General features: G+C 46.8%; 2 protein-coding genes across 3 annotated transcripts in view; one reads left to right on the top strand and one right to left on the bottom strand.

The window, feature by feature from the left end:
- The window catches only part of xpc (xeroderma pigmentosum, complementation group C), a 55453-nt gene extending 48757 nt beyond the window's left edge, over positions 1–6696 (top strand). The window contains exons 15-16 of the mRNA XM_048548140.2: positions 2736–2825; positions 4904–6696. Coding sequence (XP_048404097.1) covers positions 2736–2825; positions 4904–5101 — 288 coding nt within the window. The 3' untranslated portion in view covers positions 5102–6696. The remainder of the gene's footprint in view (positions 1–2735; positions 2826–4903) is intronic.
- A 4127-nt stretch (positions 6697–10823) lies between these two features.
- Positions 10824–21123, bottom strand: part of LOC125460595 (transmembrane protein 43-like) — a 29828-nt gene continuing 19528 nt past the window's right edge. Inside the window, exons 9-12 of one of the 2 annotated variants that reach the window (XM_048548226.2) lie at positions 20477–20551; positions 16043–16144; positions 15016–15133; positions 10824–11527 (exon numbers count right to left, since the gene is read on the bottom strand). In XM_048548226.2, the coding sequence (XP_048404183.2) occupies positions 11328–11527; positions 15016–15133; positions 16043–16144; positions 20477–20551 (495 nt within the window). In that variant the 3' untranslated portion in view covers positions 10824–11327. The remainder of the gene's footprint in view (positions 11528–15015; positions 15134–16042; positions 16145–20476; positions 20552–21123) is intronic. The other variant, XM_048548227.1, reaches the window with a different exon arrangement.

Raw genomic sequence — 21123 nt, 5'->3', positions numbered from 1 at the left:
TTGAGCCTGCTCCACCATTCATCACGACCATTGCAGATCATTCAACTCAATAGTCTAATCCTGCTTTCTTTCCATAATCTTTGATCCATTTGCCCCAAGTGCTATATCTAGCTGCTTGTTGAATACATGCAGTGTTTTAGCATCAACTACTTCCTGGGATAATGAATCCCACAGGCTCACCACTCTTTGGGTGAAGAAATGTCTCCTCATCTCCGTCCTAAATGGTCTACCCCGAATCCTCAGACTGTAACCCCTGGTTCTGGACACACCCACCATCGGGAACATCCTCCCTGCATCTACCTTGTCCAGTCCTGTTAAAATTTTATAAGTCTCTATGAGATTCCCCCCTCATTCGTCTGGATTCCAGTTAAAACAATCGTAACCCAGTCAAATAAAAACAACTTTGGATGCTGTAAATCAGGAACAAAAACAGAAATTGCTGGCAGCATCTTTGAAGAAAACATCAGAGTTAACGTTTCGGGTCCGGTGACCCTTCCTTAGACCAGTTCTGAGGAAGGGTCACCAGACCCGAAACATTAACTCTGATTTTCTTCGTCACAGATGCTGCCAGACCTGCTGAGCTCTTCCACCAACTTCTGTTGTTGTTGCTAACCAAGTAAATCTCTCCTCATACGTCAGACCCACCATCCCCAGAATCAGCCTGGTAAACCTTCGCTGCACTTCCTCAGGAACAAGAGACTCCTTCCTCAGAAAAGGAGACAAAAACTGCACACAATATTCTTGGTGTGGTCTCACCAGGGCCCAGTACAACTGCAACAACACATCCCTGCTCCTGTACTCAACCTCTCGCAGTGAAGGCCGACATGCCATTTGCCTTCTTTACCACCTGCTGCACCTGCATGCTTACCTCTAGCGACTGGTGCACAAGGACACCCAGGTCCCGCTGCACATTCCCCTCTCCCAATTTACAGCCTTTCAGCTAGTAAACTGCCTTCTTATTTTAGCTTCCAAAGTGAATAGCCTCACTCCACCCAACTTGGTATCACCTGTAAACTTTGAGATGTTACATTTTGTTCCCTCATCCAAATCATTAACATATATTGTGAATAGCTGGGGTCCCAGCACCGATCCCTGCGGCACCCCACCAGTTCCTGCCTGTCAGTTTGAAAAGGCCCATTAATTCTACGTTTTGTTTCCTCTCTGCAACTAGTTTCTTATCCATCTCAGTACACTTCCCCCAATCTCATTTATTTTAATCTTACACATTACTCTCTTTTGCAGGACTTTGTCAAACACTTTCTGAAAGTCCAAACATACTACATCAACTGGCTCGCCCTTGTCTACTCTACTAGTTACATCTCCATAGAATTCCAACAGATTTGTCAAGCATGATTTCCCCTTCGTAAGTCTATGCTGACCCCATCTGATCCCACCACTGCTTTCAAAATGCTCTGCTGTAAAGTCCTTGACAGTAGATTTGAGAATTTTCCCCTCTACCAATGTTAGGCTCACTGGTCCATTATTCCCTGTTTCCCCCCTTTTGAATATTGGAGTGACGTTAGCTATCCTCCAATCTGCAGAGACTGTTTCAGAGCCTGTAGAATCCTGGAAGACAACCACCAACGTGCTCCTAAGATGCTGCTTGGCCTGCTGTGTTCATCCAGCTCCACATTTTGTTATCACCAATGTATCCACTATTTCTAGAGCCACTTCCTTAACTACTCTGGGATGTAGATTATCAGGCCCTAGGGATTTATCCACTTGCAATCCCATCAATTTTCCCAGCACCATTTCTCTATTAATATTGATCTCCCTCAGTTGTTCCATCTGACTAAATCTTGCATTATCAAACATTTCTGATATCTGGTTTGTGTTCTCTTTTGTGAAGACAGAACTAAAGTATGTACTCAGTTACTGAGACATTTCTTTGTCCCCTGTTGTACATTCCCCCATTTCTGTCTGTAGGGGACTTACATTTGTCTTCACATACCTGTAGAAACTATAAGTGTCAGTCTTTACGTTCCCAGCAAGCTTACTCGTACTGTATTTTCTCTTTCTTAATCAATCTTTTGGTCCATCTTTGCCAAATTCTAAACTGTTTTACACTGTATCTAACCCATGCTGTCCCTGTCATGGAAATGTTTGATTGGGATAGGGGTAGCTTCATTTAAAGTTTAAAAGACTACAGGGAGCTTTACTCCATATTTAATCCCTTGCTTTACCTCTCTGGGAGTGTTTGATGGGGACAGTGCTGAGGGAGCTTTACTTTCAGTTGAAAAGAGTAAAGACTGTTTTACTTTCAGGTTAAAGGAGTAGAGGCAGCTTTCCAATCTGTATAACCTTGTTATGACCTGTCCTTGGAGCATTTGATTGGGGAGGTGTACTCCGTACCTAACCTCGTGCACATGATCTGGGGATAATTGATGGAGTCGATATCATGGGAGCCTTGTTTTCAGTCTAAAAGTATAGAGGGAGCCATACTGTCTCCATCCTGGGAGTGTTTGATGGGGGACATTATAGAGGGAGCTTTCCTCTATATCTAACCCCATACTGTCTCCATCCTGGGAGTGTTTGACAGGGATATTGTAGAAGAAGCTTTACTCTGTATCTGACTGTTTTGTGATCATTTGCATTTCTGAACTGTAGGGATTTGATATCTGGCACTGACATCCTGCATCTGTTTGATTGAAACAATTCATAACCAATAACTGTAATTGTTTTAAGCTTTTTTGGTTTTGTTTGACTAAAATCTGCTGATTGTATTTTGTGTGCAGAAGCGAGAGCAGCGTGTAATGGGTAACTGGAAGCTGTTGGTGAAAGGCTTACTGATCAGGGAAAAACTGAAAGCTCGATACAATGTCAAGGTAATTCACAGAAACAAGACCAAGGGTCATTCGGGTCACCTTCTCCCAGCCTCACTGTCATTGCATTATGTGACGATGGACATAGCCCTTGTTCAGAGTGAACAGTCGCTACCTTTGAACTGGGATGAGGAGGAAGTTTCTCAGCCAGAACTCATTGTCGCAGAGGGCTGTGGAGGCAAACCATTGAGTGTATTTAAGACAGAAATGGATAGGTTCTTGATTGGTAAAAGGTTATAGGGAGAAGCCAGGAGAATGGTGTTGAGAAACATGATCAAATGGTGGGTTTGATGGACCTAATTCTGCTCCTACATCTGAAGGTTTTATTTTCTGGTCTTTGAGGAGTCAATATGAAGTGAGCAAAACCCCAGTGGACAGTGTTTAAAACCATAGACCCGGAAGTCACCAGCTTCTCCCCAGCACTATCCACTCACCACTCATCATGTCACAAATTGACCATCATTTTCAAATCCCTTCAAGGTCCCCCCACTCCAACTCAATCTCTGTAACCTCCTCTACCACGGCCCCCATTCCTGAGAACTCTGCAGCCTCTCATTGAGATCCCGAGTCCTCGCATCACTGGGGCTTGTACCTTTAGCTGCCTGAGCTCCAAGCTCTGACCCTCTCAGTGAGGGAAGGTGGTGGCCGAGTGATATTATCACTGTTAATCCAGACACCCAGGTAATGTTCTGGGGACCTGGGTTCAAATCCTGCGCGGCAGATGGTGGAATCTGAATTCAGTTTAAAAAAAACTCTGGAATTAAGAATCTAATTATGGCCATGAATCATTTGTCGATTGTCAGGAAAAACCCATCTGGTTCACTATTGCCCTTCAGGGAAGGAAACTGCCATCCTTACCTGGACTGGCCTACATGTGACTCCAGACCCACAGCAATGTGGTTGACTTTTAACTGCCCTCTGGGCAATAAATGCTGCCTGGCCAGCAACACCCTCATCCCATGAATCAATAAAGAATAAGGAAATTGGGGCGGTGCGGTGGCTCAGTGGTTAGCACTGCTGCCTCACAGTGTCAGGGACCTGGGTTCGATTCCACCCTCGGGTGACTGTGTGGAGTTTACACAGTCTCCCCGTGTCTGTGTGGGTTTCCTCTGGGTGCTCCGGTTTCCTCCCACAGTCCAAAGATACGCAAGTTAGGGTGGAGAGAGATAGTAGGAACTGGAGAATCTGAGATAACGAGGTGTAGAGCTGGATAAACACAGCAGGCCAAGCAGCATCAGAGGAGCAGAAAAGCTGACGTTTCAGGCCTAGGCTTTCTTCAGAAAAGAATTTTTCTGAAGAAGGGTCTAGGCCCGAAACATCAGCCTTCCTGCTCCTCTGATGCTGCTTGGCCTGCTGTGTTTATCCAGCCCTCCACCTTGTTATTGCAGGTTAGGGTGGATTAGCCATGCTAAGTTGCCTGTAGTGTAGGGATTGTGTAGATCAGGTGGGTTATCGGGGGATGGGTCTGGTTGGGATGCTCTGAGGGTCAGCGTGGACTTGTTGGGACAAAGGGCCTGTTTCCACACTGTAGAGATTCTGTGATCTTAACACCTCACGTGTTGCCTGTTCCTTAGATTGAGGGGCCTCTCAGTGAGCTCTGTCTTCGCTTATGTTTGAATTGAACCCCATCATCAAATTTCATTCATTCATTTGTGGGATGTGGGCATTGCTGGCTCGGCCCTGCATTCATTGTCAATCTGCGGCGGCCCTTGATTAGCTGGTGGTGAGATGCCTCCTTCAACCACTGCAGGCTGCACTCTGCCTTACTGCCTGAGACAACATGAACCATCATATGAAGACTGTTCTTATATATTTCCTCATTCACCACCTCTCCTGAAGTAAATGGCTTCCTGGATGTCAGACCCAGGGTTACAAAGAGAATATAGCTCTATTAGCGGGTCAGCAACGAGGGGGGGAGGGAGCTCTATTAGCGGGTCAGCAATGAGGGGTGGAGGGGTTCCGCTGGTCAGCACGTCCATACTGAGGTTTGATACAAATTCAGCATAACTTGAACCAACTTTATATTTACTTCTAAACATAAACTCAAATATTTTAACTTTTTTTTGCTGTTTCTTGTTCAGGATGACTCAGCTCAGGACGTGGGGGGAGACAGCTCAGTTGAGGGGAAAGCTCGCAGTGACGCCACCCCAGTCACTGATATAACCTCTTCATGGCCTTTGAATCGGCAGGAGGAGGCCGTGAAGGTGACGGCGAAGGCGAAGAGCCGGAAACAGAAGAAAGGAGACGATAAGCACCTCTTCCCATTTGAGAAGCTGTAACAGCGAGTGGGGGCTGCCCACATCACGGTCTGAGAGGCAGGAACCTCTTGTCTCACCTCTAGCAACAGAATGGGGGTTCAACCCCCGACACCTTCGGGGGCCAGGCTGCCCTGGAGACTGCTCGGGGAACCCTGTAGCTAGATTATCGCAAAACAAACACACTCTGCCTTATTGCTTTTAGTTACAGTTTGCATAGATTAGACAGACAACCCATAAGGAGCTGGGAGCCTGGAGGGATTGTGGAGGAGAGGGGTGTGGCAGAGGCGATGGGTCTGTGGCGGTGGAGGGTGGGCTTCAATCCAGTTGGTCAAGGTGCCAGCACAGCTCAGAGCCCCCAGCAAAGTCATTAACCAGATGGTAACTGGATGACCAGGGAACCCCTTTTCCACCGACAAGCTACAAAGCCCAAGAGGACAAACCATATTCCAGTTACAAAAGCAGAAATTACTGGGAAAACTCAGCAGGTCTCGCATTGTATTCCACTGTCTTCCTTTGTGTGCACATCCAGAATGTGACTTACCATCAAGGACCAGGTTCTGTTCATCCTTCTGAATGTGCATGGAAATGGACGAGTGATGAGGGTTGGCTGTTTTCAAAAGGGGCACTGGGAACTGAAATGAAGGCTGGGTTATTGATGCAGCTGGGAACGCGCCGGTTTGAATTTTCTACCCCTGGACAGCTGGGCCTTGGAGTGTGGTTGCCTTTCAGAGGGATAGTAGGGGAGAGTCTAGCTGATCTCTGGATGGTGACAGAATGGACTGCAAAGAGTATTCAGTGTGCAACACCAAGCAGCTCCTCGGGGCTTCACCAATCACTCATCTGTGCTGAGTGGTACTCACTTGCACATGTTCACACATGTTTCTGAGTGTGCCTGATGGAGCTGGGTGACATTAGAAGTTTGCAGCTGCTAAAATTGAAGAGTAATGTCTGATAGCGGAGAGGGTGTTAGCAGAGAGCTGAGTGTTAAAAGGAAAAATATCGAAACAAAGAGAACCAACAAAAAGTGAGAGTATCATTTACTTTCCCAATCAGCAGATTTTTTAATGTCTCTATTCAATCACTGTCCAATGACTACGTGTGTATCTTCTCCCTAAGGCCCATGATCCTGCTCATTGTCAGAGTTCTCATACCTCTCCACTAACGTAGCTTGTTGACAGTCAGATTTTTTAATGTTTTGGCATTGCACACTGACAGGATATTCCACTGCAGTTAGCTTCACAGCCTAACCCTTGATCCTGTTCTCGGCCCAAACGTACAAGTGAACCCTCTTCAAACACATGATTGTTTGGCAACAGTTCCAACTGTCCGTCCTGTCTTCCCCACCATGTCCTTACCCTCTGCCTGTGGCAGGAGGTAAAGACAACCCAGACAGAGTTACAGTAACTGAGCAAGGATCTGCAGTGGATCTGATGCTTGCATGAAAGTGATTTTCAGTTCAAAACAAAGATCTCCCTTCGCAGCTCCCACCTGCAAAAAAAAAACAGGCTCTGAAACTGTTTAAGAACTATCCAATCCGGTTTGTGATCTGTGTATATTCTGTACTATTGACTTTTGTACCTTCTTTGTGGAAAATAAAGTGCTGATTTGTAATAAAATTGTTTGCAATGCTGAGGCCAATATCAATGTTGAAGGCAGGTTGTGAGAGGGTTAAAAACAGTTTGCAGAGAGATGTTGACAGGTTAAGTAAATGGGTCAAAAGTTGGCAAATACAGTAAAATGTGATAATGGGAACTGCAGATGCTGGAGAATCCAAGATAATAAAGTGTGGGGCTGAATGAACACAGTAGGCCCAGCAGCATCTCAGGAGCACAAAAGCTGACGTTTCGGGCCTAGACCCTTCATCAGAGAGGGGGATGGGGTGAGGGTTCTGGAATAGATTCCCTGAGGTTGGTCCCGAGGGAGGAGGGTAACTTCTTCAGGTTAGGCATCCCTGGAAGAGGCTTCGCAGTGAGGGTAAAATTGTGATCAGAGATAACAGGAACTGCAGATGCTGGAGAATCCAAGATAATAAAATGTGAGGCTGGATGAACACAGCAGGCCCAGCAGCATCTCAGGAGCACAAAAGCTGACGTTTTGGGCCTAGACCCTTCATCAGAGAGGGATGTGAAGTTATTTATTTTGGAAGGGAGAACAAAAGGACATATTATTGAGATGGAGAAGAACTGCAGAAAGCTAGAACACAAAGGGACTTGCGCATGAAACACAGGAAGCTATTACACAGGTAATCAGCAAAGCTAATAGAGTGTTGGCCCTTTATTTCGAGAGGGTTGGAGTGTTAACAGTAGGGAAATCTTACTGCAACTATACAGGGTGCTGGTGAGACCACATCTGGAGCACAGTGAACAGTCTTGGTCCCATTATTTAAGGAAAGGTCGAATTTCATTTCGAAGCACTTCAGAGAAAGTTCACTAGGATGGTCCCTGGTATGGAGGGATTGTTATAGCAAAGGCTAAATAGATTCTACGGACTAGAATTTAGAAGAGTGACGTGATCTCACAGAAACTTACAGGATTCTTGAGGGACTTAATAGGGTAAATGATGAGGGGATATTTCCCCTCATTCAAGAGTGTAGGACCAGAGGGCACAGTCTCAGAATAAAGGGGCACCAGGGGAAGACTGAAATGAGGCAGAATTTCTTCCCTCAGAGTCGTGTGCATTTGGAACTCATTGCCACAAAGATCTGTGGGGGCAGGGTCCATGTGTGTATTTAAAGCTGAGAGATGAGATCGTTGATCAGTTGGGGAATCAAGGGTTATGGGGAAAGGGCAGGAAAGTGGATGTGAGGAATATTGGATCAGCCGTGGTCCCATTGAATGGTGGAGCAAGCTCAAGAGGTGGGGTGACCTGCTCCTGTCCAGTTCTTGATGCTGGACAACTGGAGGGAGGCTGCTGAGCAATCAAGCTGCTTTGCTGTTTATAATGTTGAGATTTTTGAGTGACATGAAAACAAAATGCTGAAAGTCTTCATCTGCATTTTAGCTGAGAGCAATTAATGTTCCAGTGCCTAAAAGAATTGACTCTTCACAAACACAAGGCAGACAATATATGGACCTTGGAGAGCCTCACAGAAACACAGATTCACTACAAAGTCAGTAGGAGTTTTAGAGTTAACCATCAAGCACAATGTAGGCATGGTTTGGGTCCCATTGAGTTTTGCTGATTAGGGTGCAATCTGATTGTAGATGGACAGAAAGAAGCTGCCAATACTCATCTTGGTAAGACAGCCTGTCTCAGTTTGTACATTTTACAGCAACTAGGTATGAAATTGCACAGTTCCTGACACAAGGATCAACTGAAGATCACAGAATGTCAGAGGATCAGAACTTAACACCAGTGTTCATTTCAAGAGTCGATGTATGGTGGCATGATGGTGAGAGCTTTACTCTGTATCTAACCCCATGCTACTCCTGTCCTGGGAGCGTTTGATGGGGACAGTGTAGAGGGAGCTTTACTCTGTATCCAACCCCATGCTGTCCCAGTCCTGGGCATGTTTGATGAGTACAAAGGTTGAGATTCTGTATCAAACTCAATGCACTACCTATGCTAATAGGAAATGTCCTTTGACTCAACAAATGACACACGATTTGTAAGCATGTTCCATCAGTAACTGTTGATTGTCTGAGTCACCACAGCCAGAAGTATTGGTCAATGACTTGGAATGAATCGTACAGCTTTATCAGCTGTGTTCCATTTTCGGAAGCCTCTTCATTGGTACAAACAGCAAGCATGCAGTCTTGACAAGCATTGGGGATTTATTGGCACAGTGTGTTATTATAAGGATCTGCACTTTATGTACGGCTTAATATGGCACCTCAGCAAGCTGGACATTCTGCTGTGTGTGAGATTTGCTCGCCCAACCTCCGTCATTGTTCCTTCAACACTAACTGATGCTCCCAATGCTCTCCTGCAGGGGTGCTGCATTGTCAGGTGCCTTTTTTCCAATGGGAGGCTAAACCATGGCATTGGCTGCTCTCTCAGGAGAGTGTGAAAGGGCTTATGGCACTAATTTGAAGATCAGCAGGGAGTCCAGGTCAATATTTATGTTTTAACCAACACAAAAACCTTTATCCATAAATTGGTTGCTGCATTTCCTACATTGAGATCAAATGACGATGGTCAACGAATGTGAAGGGTGCTACAGAAATGAATTTTCTTCTGTCACAGAAACCATCCCTTCCCCCTCACCCTGTGGCTCACCAGTGGGTCTCACCCATAAGACATATCTGAGCGCCTGAAATACCACAGCAGAGTGAGGTTGGGAGGAACAGTCTACTCAGACAACTGAATCCATCACATCAAAGGTAGTACTCACACAGTTCCCTCCTGTGCCACCAGGGGTGCTATCTCCAGGCAGCTTCTCATAGAATCATACAACACCAGACGAGGCCATTGAGCCCATTGTGCCTGTACTAGCTCTTTGAAAACTATTCGATCAGCCTCAGCTCCTGTCCAAAGCCCTGGAACTTGAATTTAAATTCCACCATCAGCTGTGATGGGGTTTGAACCCTGTTCCCAGAACATAATCTGGGACTCACGATCAATTTTTCTCTTTTAAATTTATATTTGATTTCTTTGGCACCGAAACCAGGGCAGCTTTCAGCACTGGAAGGTCCTCCTCAATCTCTCCCAAAATACCCCCCTAAACAAGGTGGGGGGGGGGGCAGTACCTAGTGGTATTATCACTGGACTGTTGATCGTGAGTCCCAGATTATGTTCTGGGAACAGGGTTCAAACCCCATCACAGCTGATGGTGGAATTTAAATTGACTAAAAGTCTGGAATTAAATCTAATGATGACTGTAAATCCATTGTTAATTGTTGGGGAAAAACCCATCTGGTTCTCTAATGCCCTTAACTATCATCCTTACCTGGTCTGGCCTATATGTGACTCCAGACTCACAGCAATGTGGTTGACTCTTAACTGCCCTCTGGACAATTAGGGATGTGCAATAAATGCTGCCCTGGTCAGTGACACCCTCATCCCATTAATATTTTTTTTTAAAAAGCTGCACTTCCAGATACTCCATACAACATCCTTGCTTGCACAGGGTTTCTGACCAAACGTTTCCAGCTTTGGATTGCTTTAAACTTGTGTCTGATGACAACCCGGTGAAGGACCTGGAGTTGTTTTTACATGTTAAAAGGTGCTGTATAAATCAGGAACAAAAACAAAGTTGCTGGAAAAGCTCAGCAGGTCTGGCAGCATCTGTGGAGGAGAAAACAGAGTTAACGTTTCAGGTCCGGTGACCCTTCTCAGTTCTGAGGAAGGGTCACCGGGCCCAAAACGTTAACACTGTTTTTTCCTCCACGGATGCTGTCAGAACTGCTGAGCTTTTCCAGCAACTTTGTTTTTGTTCATAGTCTAAGTGCTGTTTGAATTGAACTGGTGGGAGGTAAGTGAATATTTAGGAGGCTGTTTGGATCAATTTCTGTTGTATAGATATGGACGTGATGCCAAGCTATTGGAATATGGGATTACAATAGTTCTGAGCTTGTTTTTCAATGGCATAGACTCAATGAGCTGTCCGGGCTTTTTCTGTGCTGCAGACCTGTGTCCTATGTAATGCAGGGACGTCGAATATGATCTGGAGTAGACGGGAATGTGGAACTTGGAACGAGCTAAATGGCTTCCTCTTCCTTCTAATTTGCATGATCCTAATAACATGCACTTCTGTACACCTCTACCATCCTGCAGAGATCATCTACATTAAATAAACCTGTGCAACTTGGGGTAGTGTTTTATTTCAAAAATATATTTGTTTGTAACAAAAAAATTCATTTCACCAAATCCTAGAAACACTGGAACTAGAAACTCATCAGACTCCACAGTGAAAGAGACACAAACCCCTTACAGTTTCCATCAAACTGACCACATCCTCATGCTGACAGGTTATTGTAAATACAGGTTGTCTCAAATTTTAACAACAAACACTTTTACTCTGGGCAAGTGGCAGGTACAAATGCAAATCAAAGATTCAGGCCATGACAGTCTGACCAATGCAGGAGGAGTTCAACAAGGGGGAACCAGGACAATCTGCAATAAACAGGAAGGTGAAGGCACAACATGACAGAAAACTCACTTCAATGTCTCAGGATTGTCGTGGGTACATGGAGTGACGGGAACAATAACGTTGGGGTATACTTTTTTTTTGAAAGCCAGCTGTTTGGCACCCGGTCAGGAAAGGCAGTAAAGAAAGCACACACCAACGGCCATTTCTCCACCAAGCTCACAGCATCTTCGGCCGGTCACGGGACCTCACGATCAGGATGGGCACGAGAGAGAAGCAGCCCAGCAGCAGGGCCACCAGGGGGCGGTAGAAGAGCCAGCCAAGCGCCACAGTCAGCAGTGTCAACGATGTGGCTACACATGCAGCAAAAGCAGTCAGGCCCAGGCTGACCAAGTCCCGCAAGATCGGGACCCAGTCCACTGCGGGAGGAATGAGAGGCAGTGTTTAAAACAGAATCCCACACAATGTCACTGCTCAGCCCACCAGATCCCAGCATTGAGTCAAATAGTGTAGCCACACGTCCTCTGGATCACCAGCAAGGTTAGACCAAGCAACACAGGAGCAGAAGTAGGCCATTCAGCCCACTGAGATTATGGCTGATCTGATAATCCTCAACTCCACTATCTTGCCCTTTCCCATAAGCTGTGATTCCTTGATAACAAAGTGCGGAGCTGGATGAACACAGCAGGCCATGCAGCATCTCAGGAGCACAAAAGCAGACATTTTGGGCCTAGACCCTTCATCAGAGAGGGGGATGGGGTGAGGGTTCTGGAATGAATAGGGAGAGAGGGGGAGGCGGACCGAAGATGGAGAGAAAAGAAGATAGGTGGAGAGGAGAGTATAGGTCAGTCCAGGGAAGATGGACAGATCAAGGAGGTGGGATGAGGTTAGTAGGTAGGAGATGGAGGTGCGGCTTGGGGTGGGAGGAAGGGATGGGTGAGAGGAAGAACAGGTTAGGGAAGCAGAGACAGGTTGGGCTGGTTTTGGGATGCAGTGGGGGGAGGAGATGAGCTGGGCTGGTTTTGGGATGCAGTGGGGGGAGGGGAAGAACCGGGCTGGTTTTGGGATGCAGTGGGGGAAGGGGAGATTTTGAAGCTGGTGAAGTCCACATTGATACCATTGGGCTGCAGGGTTCCCAAGTGGAATATGAGTTGCTGTTCCTGCAACCGTCAGGTGGCATCATTGTGGCACTGCAGGAGGCCCAGGACGGACAAGTTGTCTGAGGAATGGGAGGGGGAGTTGAAATGGTTCGCGACTGGGAGGTGCAGTTGTTTATTGCGAACCGAGCGGAGGTGTTCTGCAAAGCGGTCCCCAAGCCTCCGCTTGGTTTCCCCAGTGTAGAGGGAGCCACACTGGCTACAATGGATACAGTATACCACATTGGCAGATGTGCAGGCGAACATCTGCTTAATATAGGAAGTCATCTTGGGGCCTGGGATAGGGGTGAGGGAGGAGGTGTGGGGGCAAGTGTAGCATTTCCTGCAGTTGCAGGGGAAGGTGCCGGGTGTGGTGGGGTTGGAGGGGAGTGTGGAGCGGACAAGGGAGTCACAGAGAGAGCTGTGATTCCTTACTGATTATGACGCTGTCTGAGTCTTGAATTGACTCAAAATAACCCAGTCCCTACAGCTAAGATAACAAGGTGTGGAGCTGGATGAACACAGTCTCCAGCATCTGCAGTTCCTATTATCTCAGTCCCTACAGCTACTTATGATCAAGAATTCCATGAATTCATTACCCTCAGAGAAGAGATTCATCATCTCCAGTTTGAATGGGTGACCCTTTGTGACGATGCCCTCTGGTTCTAGGCTCAGCCACAAGAGGCAATAACCTCTCCACATCTATCCTGTCAAGTCCGCTAAGAATCTGGTATAATTCAATAAGGTAACCTCTGAATCTTCTACATTCCAATGATTACAGGCCGAACCAACTCAACCCCTCCTCATAAAACACACCCTCCATAACCCAGGATCAACCAAGGGAACTTTCTCAAGGCTGCCTCTAATGCCAGGCTATTTTTCGTCAGAGACTGTACAGTGTTCCAGCTGTGGTCTGACCAATACCTTGTGTAGTTTTAGCACTGCTCCTTTTGAAATAAGGGCCAACATTCCCTTTTCTTTCCCTTTTATCTAGTGATCTTAGATGACTGGCTTTTTGTGATTTATACACAAGAACTCCCCAATCACTCTGTTCTGTAGCTTTCTGCAGTCTTTCTCCATTTAAATAATATTCAGTTGCTCTGTTCTTTCTGCCAAAGTGCATAAGCCCCCATTTTACACATAAGGTGTTAAATCGACCAAGGTTTTTCCCCTTGCTTAACCTGTGTGTGTCCCTCTGCAGAATCGTTCATTCCCAACACTTACCTTCCCACCTATTTTCATGTAATTTGCAAACTTGCTATTTTACACTCACTTTCCTCATCCCAGTCATTAAATATTTATAAATAATTGTGGCCCTAGCACTGATCCCTGTGGCACACCACCTGTTGCCAGGTTGCTAATCTGAAAATGAGAGACAGTGGGAACTGCAGATGCTGGAGAATCCAAGATAACACAGTGTGGAGCTGGATGAACACAGCAGGCCAAGCAGCATCTCAGGAGCATCGCTCTCTGATGAAGGGTCTAGGCCCGAAACGTCAGCTTTTGTGCTCCTGAGATGCTGCTTGGCCTGTTGTGTTCATCCAGCCTCACACTTTATTATCTCTGCTAATCTGAAAATGCTTCCTTTATCTCATCACTGTCTCCTGTTAGCCAATCCTCTATCCATGCTAATGTATATTGCCAACGTCACAGGGTAATCTTTTTAAGTAGCCTAACGCGTGGTACCCTATTGAAAATCATCTGAAAATCCAACTTTATCACATCGGCCACTTCCCCTTTATCTATCCTGCTTTTACCTTCTCAAAAATACAGTAAACTATCAGGAACTATTTCCCCTTCACATAACCATACTGACTCTGCTTCATCATATTGTGTATTTTTAAATCCTCTGCTGTTACGTCCTGTATAATAGCCTCTAACATTCTCCCAATAACAGATGTAAAGCTAACTGGCCTAGAGGCACCTGTTTTTTTCACGCATTGATAAGTGCAGATCCTTGGAGTGGTTGCACAGAATCATATCCAGAGGACCAAGCAACATTTAACTCCATAATTTCCTGAGTACCTCTTGCCTACTACATTTACTATGTTCACTTCCTCTCCCCTCTGCTCCTAGTCCTGATGTGGGCCATACCTCCCTGTTCAATATTCAGGATGGGTATTGGCAGAGTTTTATTAGGCCTTGACATTAATAAGTGTAAAACTAAGGCAAGTAAATGGAAGCAGATCAACCACAAGCAGTGAAACAGCAGTAAGGGGCCGAAGGGTCTTCTCCTGTTCCTGTGATGCAATATCAAGTAGACAGTGTTCTGAACAGAAAGGACACAAAGTTAATAAAACTCCTGCTGAAGTCCGTGAGAGTTGCCTGATCCTGGTTAATAGATAATCAAGTTACTGAGTTATCCCAGTTACTGGACAATCCCGGTTATTAGACAATCCCAATTCCCATTTGTTCCATCATTGGATTGTCCCAGTAACTGGGTGATCCCTGCTTACCAGCTGATCCCAGTCACTGGATGATCCTGGTTACCAGGCAACCCCTGGTTACTGAGCGAGCCCCAGTTACCAGGCAAGGCCTGGTTACTGGCTGATACCAGTTACCAGGCAACCCCTAGTTACCAGCTGATACCAGTTACCAGGTGACCTCTGGTTACCAGGCAAGCCCCAGTTACCAGCAAATCCCTGGTTACCAGGTAACCCCCATGCTTAGCAGGCGATTCCCGGTTACCAGGCGACCCCCTGGTTACTGGAGGTTCTGCACAAAAGAAGGAAGTCCTACGATTTAAAGTAAATGAGGAAATCCTGGCTCACCGAGCGTGTGGAATATCTTTGTCATGAGCTTGATGCCGAGGAACATCAGCATCCAACCAGCAAACCGTAACCCCCAGGTCAGGATCGAATTCGCAGCGTGTTCCCGTTCAAAGACCTCCTGTGGGATGGGGCAAGGTAATCTCTCAGAAACTCGTACAGTGGCTTCTTCAGTCTCTAAAGTGCCTCTTCATGGTGGATTTTATTGCTCGTTCTCCCACTGCTGTGGACTGAACCCTGGTACCCAGCCTCAGACACCCACTGGGTCGTGAAGATTGTCGACCATCAGCGTCGGAGAACACCCCCCAACCAAACCCCGACTGGGGGAGGGGCTAAAACAGGAGTACATAGTGGCCATTTGGCCACTCCAGTCTGCTCCTCCTATCCACAAAGGTCAGGGTCCATTTCAAATTCTGCATCCTCATCCAACTGCCGTAACTGTGAATCCCAAGCCTCACAAGAATCTATTTACCACAATGCAACAATATTCAGTGTCCACATGCCCATCCTAGGTGGAATACAGCACCCCCCCTCCCCCCCACTCCTATCTCAAGCCTTCCCAATCCCACTCAGCATCCCAGGGGCCTGCACACCAACTGAGACACAGGGCTGCAGGACATTGAATTGTATCTCTGTAACAGCCACCACAGGGGCCATTAATGTAAGACAGTCACTCAGCAACCCATTGGGAATTCAGGAACAAGGTGTTCAATCAGAGATTGGGGAGTGAACGTGAGCCTCACGTCCAGAGGGAGTGGCGTGGGCAGGGTGCGGGGGGGGTACAGTAGAGACATATTTTAGGGGAGGCTGGATAAATAGATGAAGGAGGAAGTATTGATGGGAAGTGGTTAAAGAATAAGTTCTAGATAAATGGGGGCGGGGGGGTGGTGTTTCACATCAGTGTAGATTTTGGCATGAACCTGGTGAGTTGAATGGCCGTACCTGTAAGCTCAGTATACAGACCCTAAAGGCCTGGCACTGCGCCAGAAAAACTGAGGACACAAGAAAGGTTAAACAGTTCACCACTGACCGTTGCTGACAGCGACTCCTCGTACAACATCTCCAAAATGTTCCCTGGTTGCGTCTGGTACGGCAGCAGCTGGTTCCCCTTCTGACGTGCCACGACAGTCACCTGTAGAGAGCAGCCACATGACACCTGGTCAACCAATCCACCTGAACACAAAGCAGGAGTTCTAACGGGATCTTCCTGTGTGTCCCCTCCAGGCTCTCAATCTCCTTCCCCCATCCCACGATAAGAGTTAGCCAAACCACAGAGGGGAGCCAGGCTTTGAAGGGTTTATATTCCGGCCTGGGCTTCAACACTGCGCTGGGGAAGACACGTGGCATGGTGGGAATGTCACCGGACTAGGAATCCAATGGTTCAGGTGGGGCCATGAGTTCAAATCCCACCACAACATCAGGTGGAATTTAATTTCACTTCAGTCTGGAACCGAAAGATAATTTCTTGGTAGTCATCAATCGTTTGTAAAAACTCATTTGATTTACTATTGCCCTTCAGGGAGGGAAATGTGCCTAGTTTGGCCTAAATGTGACTCCAAACCACAGCAACAGGGTTGATTCTTAATTGGTCACCAGCATTAGAATTGGGGGAGAGGGAGCTGTTCCAGTAGGATGGGCATCATTGATCCTGTGCTGGAATCAGAATCCTGGGGAATCAAGAGGGTTTGGGAGAGGGGAATATAGGTGTAAGAGGCAGTATTACATATTTGGTTAATAATATGTGGAATGGAACAGGGAGGAGTGGACTGTACAATCATAGAGAAATAACAAAGAAACAAAGAAACCCACAGCACAGGAACAGGCCCTTCGGCCCTCCAAGCCTGCGTCGATCGAGATCCTCTGTCTAACCCGTCATCTATTTTCTAACGGTCTGTGTCCATTTGCTCCCTGACCATCCATGTACCTGTCCAGATATATCTTAAAAGACACTAACGTGTCTGCGTCTACCACCTCCGCTGGCAACGCGCTCCAGGCACCCACCACCCTCTGTGTAAAGAACTTTCCACGCATATCTCCCTTAAACTTTCCTCCTCTCACTTTGAACTCATGACCCCTAGTAATTGGGTCCCCCACTCGGGGAAAAAGCTTCTTGCTATCCACCCTGTCTATACCCCTCATGAGCAAGTGGGTCAAAGCTGGAAAAAAAGATCAAAAGGCAAATTTAATCACACTTTCCCTGACCACGTGTAGCTTTCGGAACAAAGTAAATGAATTGGGGCACAAGAGGTAATGGACCCGAGCGTCAGGCGTTGCAGAGACATCGTTAGGAGGAGATCAAAGCTGAGAAATAAATATTCACAGGTATGGGCTGAGGGGTGATTTTATAAAGGTTTATAAAATCATGAGGGGTACAGATAAGGTGAATAACCATGGTCTTTTCTTGAGGGTGGGTAGTGTTTTCTCAAGACTAGGGGGTACATTTTTAAGGTGAGAGGAGGGAGATTTAATAAAGACATAAGAGGCAACTTTTTTTATACAGAGGGTGGTTCGCCTGTGCAAGGAACTGACAGAGGAAGTGGTGGATGTGGGTACAATCAGAATGTTTAAATGACATTTAAGCAAGCACAATAACGTTTAGAGGGACATGGGCCAAGCGCAGGCAGGTGGGAGTAGTTGAGGTTGGGATGATGGTCAGTATGGACTGGTTGGACTGAAGGGTCTGTTTTCTGTACTGCATGACTCCATGTGACTTCTCAAAGGCACAGGCAAGAAACGGTGATGGGGTAGCATTGTTAGTACAGGATGGAGTAAATATCACTGGAATGAATGGTCTTGGATTAGAAGATGTACAGTCCATGTGGGTTGGGGTAAGAAATTAAAAAAGGAGAGAAGACACTGGTAAGAGTAGTCCACAGGCCTCTATAAGGTGGGAGAGAGAATAAATCAGGAGACAATGACAGTGGCGGTATCTTAATCAGAGATTACTTTAATCGTCATGGAGACGGGGAAAATCAATGTGGTGGATGAAGCAAGAAGGAAGAAGTCATAGCGTATACTTGGGACAGTTTCCTAGAACAATCTGTTGTGGATCCAACCAGGGATCAGCCGACTTGGAATCTGGTAATGGTGTAACAAGGAAGTTGAATAAATTATCTCAGAGTAAAGGATTCCTCCAGAAAAAAGGAATCACGACATGGGAGAATTTAGCATTCGGCTCGAGAGGGAGAGAGAAACCTGGATCAGAAACAACTGAGCTAAAATGAAATAAGGATAATTACAATGGAATGAGGATACAGTCGGCTGGGTGGACTGGGTAGGAATTTAGCAGCAAAGATAGTCGAGGAATAATGGGAACAGGTGTTAGAAATTAGATCACGCCTCAGAGCAAGGATATACCCTGGAGAGGAAGGAGAATTCTAGAAAGGGGATAAAGCAACCATGGTTCACCAGGGAATTTAAGGATAACATCAAATTGAAAGAAAAAATATACAGTGTGGCAAAGATACTCGTTAATCCAAAGGAGTGGAGAAAATTTTAAAACCAACACAGTACAATCAAAACATTTAAAGACGCTGAGAATAAACTTTTGAGGGGAACCTTGCCAAACTCCCTCAGTATTGACCCTCCAACAGTGCCCACTCCCTCAGCACTGACCCTGTGACAGTGTGGCGCTCCCTCAGCACTGATCGTCCGACAGTGCGGCGCTGCCTCAGCACTGACCCTCCAACACTGCAGTGCTCCCTCAGCACTGGCCCTCCGACAGTGCGGCACTCCCTCAGCACTGACCCTCCAACAGTACGGTGCTCCCTCAGTACTGACCCTCTGACACTGCGGCGCTCCCTCAGCACTACATTGGTCATGCCAGCCTGGATCACATGCTTAAGTCTGTCGAGTAGGTGAGAGAGAGAGTGAATAATGGCATGGTTTGGGTTTGGGAATGTAACTGATTAAGTGATGGGGAAGGGTGAGGCCATGCAGGGATCTGAGCATAAGGTCCAAATTGTAAAGTTGAGCTTTTGTGAAGCTATAAACCAGTGAGCAGAGGTGGCATCAAGAATCAGAGTTTCTGCTGCATCTTCCAAGAGGTTCAGTTTGCAGAGGCAGAAGGATGGGTGGACAGTCAGGATGTCTGGAACTAACTCAAGCATTGGCTGAGGGTTTTAGCAGTGAATGAGCTGGGATTGACTCAGCGATAACAAAAACAGAGATTGCTGGAAAAGCTCAGCAGGTCTGGTATTTGTGGAGATAAGTCAAGATTAATGTTTTGGGTCCAGTGGCCCTTCGTCAGAACTGGCAGTAGCTCGGAAAATGTTGGTTTTTATGCAGAAGATAGGGTGGGGAAGAAGGTAAGGAGTAAACACTAGGTGGAGACAGAGCCCAAAGAGACAGTAGACATGGTGTCTCAGTGGTTAGCACTGCAGCCTCACAGTACCAGGGATCCAGGTTCGATTCCAGCCTCGGGTAACTGCCTGTGTGGAGCTTACACATTCTCCCAGTGTCTGTGTGGGTTTTCCCTCCGGGTTCTCCAGTTTCCTCCTACAGTCTAAAGATGTGCAGGGTAGGTGGATTAGCCATGGGAAACACAGGGTTATAGGGATTGGATGAGTCTGGGTGGGATGCTTTTCAGACAGTCAGAGTGCACTGTTGGGCCGAATGGCCTGTTCCCACACTGTAGGGCTTCTATGATTCTAAGAACATTTGGACAGACAAAGGAGTGGATTCTGATAAGGGTGGGAAAATGAACAGCTATTAATGGGTTGTGTCCCATAGCAGGCCATGTAATTACAAGGCTTGGTGTGTCAGCGCAGGGGTAAGGACATATGAGAGTTTAGACCTGAAACTTATTGAAGTCAACATTGAGTCCTAAAGCCTGCAGGGTGCCCAAGCGGAAAGTGAGGTGCTGTTCTTCCAGCTTGTGCTGAGCTTCCCTGGAACACTGCAGCAATCCAGAGACAGAGACGTTGGCCAGGGAACAGGGTGGGTGTGCGAAAGTCGCAGGGAACTGCAAGCTCAGTGTTTTTTTAGTCATCAGAAACATGGGAGTTCTGCAAAACGGCCTTTCCATTGCCAATAACTTAATGATGGCGAGGACGGGAAAGGTGCAGAAATGGAGACAGAAGCTGAAGCCAAGCAGGTCCTCGTGGGAATGAAGACTGAAGCTGTGTCAGGAGGTAATCCCAAGGCCAGGGGAATCTAAAAGCTGCGGCTGAGGGCACACTGGAGCTCGCTCGATGCAATGAGGCTCCTGGGGCACTAGGCCTCTGTTTGCAGAAGAACTGAACAAGGCCAAGAGATTTTGGGGGGATTTGCGGCTGTTGGTGACTGATCCCCAGGGTCCAAGGGACTTGAACCCTCAGCGAACGATCATGTTACTCAACTGTGACATCATCAGCCCTCAGAAGCCAGGCCCATCTGAGGCAACACTGTGGAGAGTGGGGAGGAGACAAGGCGGAGAGGGATAGCAAGAGGAAAGACAGGCAGAGCAATGGACGTCAGAACCTACCACATCTGGTCGACCCATGAAGGACCACTCCCCGCTGAGCCCTGCGTAATAGAAGGAAACACGAAGGTCACCAACCTGGGAAAACATGGAGCAAAAGATGATTGTGTCACTGCTCTCTCACAAGGCAACAGAAGAACTTTCGCGACTGATGAGAGTCGAGGGCCTTCCCTGAAACCAATCTAAAGGGCATTATCAGGCTGAATGGGATATTTAAAAACAAACATGCTGCCTGTCTCAAACTCTCAGCAGGGTTATCACACAACAAAGGATACAAGGTGTGGAGCTGGATGAACACAGCAGGCCAAGCAGCATCAGAGGAGCAGGAAGGCTGATGTTTTGGGCCTAGACCCTTCTTCAGAAATGGGGGAGGGGGACTTCTAGGCCTGAAACATCAGCCTTCCTGCTCCTCTAATGCTGCTTGGCCTGCTGTGTTCATCCAGCTCCACACCTTGTTATTATCGGATGCATTTGCCTGTGTGCGAGATACTGTTGGCAGTCACGGTTCCAAGGGAACCAGGCTCACCCGTTCTAGCCAGTCTACGCTCAAAATAAGCCACAAGACACCAAGCAATCACAGGAGGTAGCCTGTTCCAGTTGAAACTTTAATCTGACAACAAACAGTGAGGAGGGCATTGGATGATCATTTG

The sequence above is a fragment of the Stegostoma tigrinum genome, chromosome 11 (assembly GCF_030684315.1).
Source record: "Stegostoma tigrinum isolate sSteTig4 chromosome 11, sSteTig4.hap1, whole genome shotgun sequence".
NCBI lineage: Eukaryota > Metazoa > Chordata > Chondrichthyes > Orectolobiformes > Stegostomatidae > Stegostoma > Stegostoma tigrinum.
Note: the sequence above shows the minus strand (reverse complement) of the source record. Positions and strands in the feature narration are given on the sequence as shown.